The 5135-nt window shown below is 41.5% G+C and overlaps 1 protein-coding gene across 1 annotated transcript in view; it reads right to left on the reverse strand.

Moving 5' to 3' along the window:
- Positions 1-5135, reverse strand: part of LOC118477203 (apolipophorins-like) — a 12954-nt gene that overhangs the window by 2780 nt on the left and 5039 nt on the right. Inside the window, exons 7-10 of the mRNA XM_035973069.1 lie at positions 4252-4450; positions 3408-3660; positions 2565-2730; positions 1302-1481 (exon numbers count right to left, since the gene is read on the reverse strand). Coding sequence (XP_035828962.1) covers positions 1302-1481; positions 2565-2730; positions 3408-3660; positions 4252-4450 — 798 coding nt within the window. The remainder of the gene's footprint in view (positions 1-1301; positions 1482-2564; positions 2731-3407; positions 3661-4251; positions 4451-5135) is intronic.

Here is a 5135-nt window from a genome sequence, read left to right on the forward strand (position 1 = left end):
CAGATTTCGCAAATTTAAATTAGATTTTTTTATGTGGACACAGTTTGGAATTTTAGTGGCTAAAAGTATGTTCTTTTATTGCAAAATGCACTGTCTTTATTTATTTTAAATAATGATCAATTTAAGCAACTGCAAAAGAAAGCCTTAATCTGCTATATCAATGAATTATGCATGGCTACAGACAAAAAATGAAGAAAATGTCTGTCTTAAAAGAAGGGGGATAATTCTGAATAGATAAACTTGCATTTAGTGTGTGTGTGTGTGTGTGTGTGTGTGTGTGTGTGTGTGTGTGTGTGTGTGTGTGTGTGAGAGAGAGAGAGCGAGCTTGTCTATTGCTGGAGCAGGTGGGGTCGTCGAACCCGGAACGTCTCGAATGTTCTAATCACATTTAGGAGTGAGGATTGTCGTGCCTGCTGGAAGTGCATCTCATGAGACGAGGAGACAGGCGGTACAGACTGACAAATAGACAGGCGGAGAAATAGACGAGCAGAAAAGAACAATAAACAGATATAAAGACAGTAGATAGACATACAAGTTATGAAGACAAATAAATAGATAAATAAATAAATAAACATTGTTTCGTTTTAGTTTTAGTTACAGTTTTTCGGCACTTGCAACACAATAAGGTCATAATATAAGTGCCGACGATTAGAGCTGTTATAAGAGAGTAACAAACACAAACAAAGAGGGGAAGTAAAGACGATATATGTTTGATAGGAAAGAAGAAGCAGACCACACCAGACTATCCGCCAAACACCCAAATAAACATTGTAGGCACGGACTATAATATAATTAGAAGTAGAAAGACTGTAGTACGACAGGGGTCAGCTCTATGTTCCCTCAGCTCTATGTTCCCTCAGCTCTATGTTCCCTCAGTTCTTTCTCTCTCTGTCTCTCTGTCTCTCTGTCTCTCTGTCTTTCTCTCTCTCTCTCTCTCTCTCTCTCTCTCTCTCTCTCTCTCTCATTTCATTACAGAAGGAGGCGGCAATACCTAATTCAAACAATACCGTAAGAAAAGCCCACTTTGCATTAACCCGAGCTAGCTTTCGGTTAGGTTCTGTGTATTGATGAAGATTTTCACGACACACAAAAAAAATAGAGAAAGGTAAAGTTTTTATAATAAAGATTTATATTAACAACACCTAGAAAACTTAATCTTGCTAGGGGTTGATACGATTCGGAAAAGATAACCCCATTTTTGCAGAAAGTTGACGAATAATAAACATTGGTACGCTGTAAAATAACCATTTATTGTTACTCTTTTTAAAAGATGAAAACAACAATAATATGGAGGTTCAAACCTTTTCAAAATTCTTTCCAGAAGCGTCACAGTAGTAGCCAATGTCCTTCTCTAGGGAGGCCATAACGCTGAGCACGGCGTAGTCCTGGTCACATGACGTCATCTTCCTGCAGTAGTTGTTGACCATGGAGGAGACAGGCAGGAGGGACTCCGCTCTTGTGTGCTCACTGTCCACCAGGGTCTGAGGGAGACACAGTACAGTTATGTCTGTGAGTTCAGGTGTCCATACAGTGAGAAGATACAATTATGTCTGTGAGTTCAGTTGTCCATACAGTGAGATGATACAATTATGTCTGTGAGTTCAGTTGTCCATACAGTGAGATGATACAATTAATATGTCTGTGAGTTCAGTTGTCCATACAGTGAGAAGATACAATTATGTCTGTGAGTTCAGGTGTCCATAGAGTGAGAAGATACAATTATGTCTGTGAGTTCAGGTGTCCATAGAGTGAGAAGATACAATTATGGAGGTAAGTTCATTTGTCCCTACAGTGAGATGATACACTCATGTCTGGGGGTTCAGTTTTCTATACAGTGAAGTAATACACTCATGTCTGTGAGTTTAGTTGTCCATATAGTAAAATAAAACAATCATGTCTGGGAGTTCCGCTTGTCCATATAGTAAAATAAAACAATCATGTCTGTGACCAGTTGATCAAACAGTGAAACAATACAATCAAAATCGATGAGTTCTGTTGTCTATCCAGTAAAGTGCTGGCAGGCCAGATGACTAAGTTCGTAAGTGCGTGGAAGCACTTAACGTCAATAGTTATAAGGTATATTATGTCTGCTTTGGTACGTCTACAGTCTATTATGTCTGCATTGATACGTCTACAGTCTATATGCATGTTTTTTAAAAAAATTTAATATGAGTAGTTTGTGAAACAAAACTATATAACCCTGTCAAGAATCAGCTACTTTGACTACCGAGACCTCACTCCCTGAACTGATCACCATGCTGAGGGCAATAAAAAAAAATATAATGCGGACCTCGTCTAGTTTCGAACTTAAAACTTTTGTGAGCAAATTGCACCACTCCCGCATTCCCAATGAATACACCTCACCTTTTTTGTTAAATCGGGACTTACAAAAAGATAAACGTAGACGTTTCTCAGCTTCCACCCATAGAAAGACAATTTATTATGTAAACTAGGACTCTGGAACAACTCTGATAGATATGTGACATAGTGGATGGTTAGGGATATTGCCAGTTACTGTTGAGTATGAATACTCCTGAGGAAAGTGAATAATACAATAATCATACCTTAGCATTGAGAAGCATATCAGATGTCGGGGCTTGAACGAAACCCAAAGAAGTGATCCAGGCCTGAGCTAGCATGCCCTTCACATCTTTGTCGGTGATCAGTGACGTCATCAGTTTCACAGAAGCGCCAGTGGAAGTCAGGGGCAGAGCATCCAAGAAGAATTTGCTGAAAAAACAATAAAACATTGGTTTACATAAACAAAACTCCTCTACTCTTATATCAAGAACTACCCCTAACACTTGGTTCTTCAAAGTATAATACACCTCAAAGTTATGGTAAAATATTCAATAAGAGACTTAATAAATTTCGGAAAACAGTGCAGCTCACGACGTTTACAGAAACTACTAATAGGCTAATAGAAGTGTTTATGGATAGGCGGTATTTCCTTTAATGCATTGCAGTAGTATTGAATAAGATCTGTTACCAAACATTATCCCATAGCATACAATAATATTATCATCAGTCGTTATGTTATGGATACAACAATCACTTTCAACAAATCAACGTGAATTAAAAGATTGCAATCTGCATCTTCTTCTCGGGTCCAGAAAACGTTACTTGCCACAATTGATATTGAGACACAATTAAGTTATATAAGTGCCAGAAAGTAGAGGTGTTACTAGAGAGTAATATACAAAGACAAATAGGAGGAGAGATAATGTCCACAAATGTTTGATAGGAAAACAGAGTAAACACAACGGGGCGCCCGCCAACCACCCGTCCAAATTATTTCAGACTACTGTGTTCACAACGTGATTGTGATAATGAAGAACGCCGGACAGTTTTCATACACAATCAAACTAATATCAATTTTCAGAACACAGACTGTTCCCAGAGCTTACTAGGTCTTCTCGTTCTCTGGGCAGAGGGATTTGGTCTTGAGCAGTTTGAGCAGATCCTCCAGGTCCTTCTGGGAGAGTGACCGCATGGCACTGACCAACTCGGAGAACTGGCGTGGGGACTCTGATCTGACGTCTTGCTGGGACGTGGCACAGATGTCACGCAGACGTCTGTCCGCCTCCACACGGGCCATCTTGGTGTCTGGCAGGCTAGCAGAGTGGTCAAAGACCAGAGTGTCTTTACTTCTGATGGTGGCTGTGAAATAAATGCACATATCTCAGCATGGTGTTGTAGCAGATTCTCCACTCAGGATAACCTTTGTTTTTGTTTTTGTTTTTTTAGTATAAAAATACCAAACTTTGGTCATATAAAATGCCTCCATACCATTATGAAGAAAATAATCGAAGCAAAAATATGAGATACAAAGACTAATGGTACACAACGCAAAATGCGGGGCTACAACATCAGAGCCGTTGTTTAAGGTCTCTAGCTGCTCTCGTGTATTTATTTCCTTATTCAGCACCGTCCTTTGCCGGCCAATAGGATGACATAATATGCTGTTACTACAGCACGAAAGATTTATTTTAGTAAGAAATTTACGAAACAGGCAACACAATTAAGTCGTGCAAGGGCCGAAGATTTGATGCTTAACAAGAGGGCAACAAACACAAAAAAGAAGAAGGAGAGATAAGGATTATAGATGTTTTTATCGACAAACCACGCAAAAGCATTCGCCCATCGTCCACACCCAAAAGAGTCTGAGCTTAAATTGTGTTTTGTTCTATGTTATGTACTTCCATCGTTTACGTGCCCAAACAGATCTAACATTTTTTTGTTTGTCGTTACCTGGGCGAGATCTGACGCCAGATTGTGACGTTTTGAAGGTCAAGGTCTGCTTGACCTCGGTCATCCCTCCATTGTTTCCGTTGGCGAAGGGCCTGTAGACGTGAGTCTCAGTGCACGTGCTGGACTTGAGAACTCCGGCCTTCTGGATGTCCTGCTCACACTCGTGTGTGGTCTTCATGATCGGGAGGGACTGAATCTCCTGTGGAGGCGGGACAGTGGTGTTGAGTTGTGAGGTGGTGGGGCAGTGGTGTTGAGTTGTGAGGTGGGACAGTGGTGTTGAGTTGTGAGGTGGTGGTGGGACGGTGGTGTTGAGTTGTTAGGTGGTGGGACAGTGGTGTTGAGTTGTTAGGTGGTGGTGGGACAGTGGTGTTGAGTTGTTAGGTGGTGGGACAGTGGTGTTGAGTTGTGAGGTGGTGGTGGGACTGTGATGTTGAGTTGTTAGCTGGTGGGACAGTGGTGTTGAGTTGTGAGGTGGTGGTGGGACTGTGGTGTTGAGTTGTTAGGTGGTGGGACAGTGGTGTTGAGTTGTGAGGTGGGACAGTGGTGTTGAGTTGTTAGGTGGTGGTGGGACAGTGGTTTTGAGTTGTGAGGTGGTGGGACAGTGGTGTTGAGTTGTGAGGTGAGACAGTGGTGTTGAGTTGTGAGGTGGTGGGACAGTGGTGTTGAGTTGTGAGGTGGGACAGTGGTGTTGAGTTGTGAGTTGGTGGTGGGACAGTGGTGTTGAGTTGTGAGGTGGGACTGTGGTGTTGAGTTGTGAGGTGGTGGTGGGACAGTGGTGTTGAGTTGTGAGGGCTTACCATGAGTCAAAATAGCAACGACCATAATTCACCAGAAACACTATTATGATTGTAACGACAACACTAGGAAAGTATAAGATGCAGACC

The sequence above is a fragment of the Aplysia californica genome, unplaced genomic scaffold (assembly GCF_000002075.1).
Source record: "Aplysia californica isolate F4 #8 unplaced genomic scaffold, AplCal3.0 scaffold00983, whole genome shotgun sequence".
Classification (NCBI taxonomy): Eukaryota; Metazoa; Mollusca; class Gastropoda; order Aplysiida; family Aplysiidae; genus Aplysia; species Aplysia californica.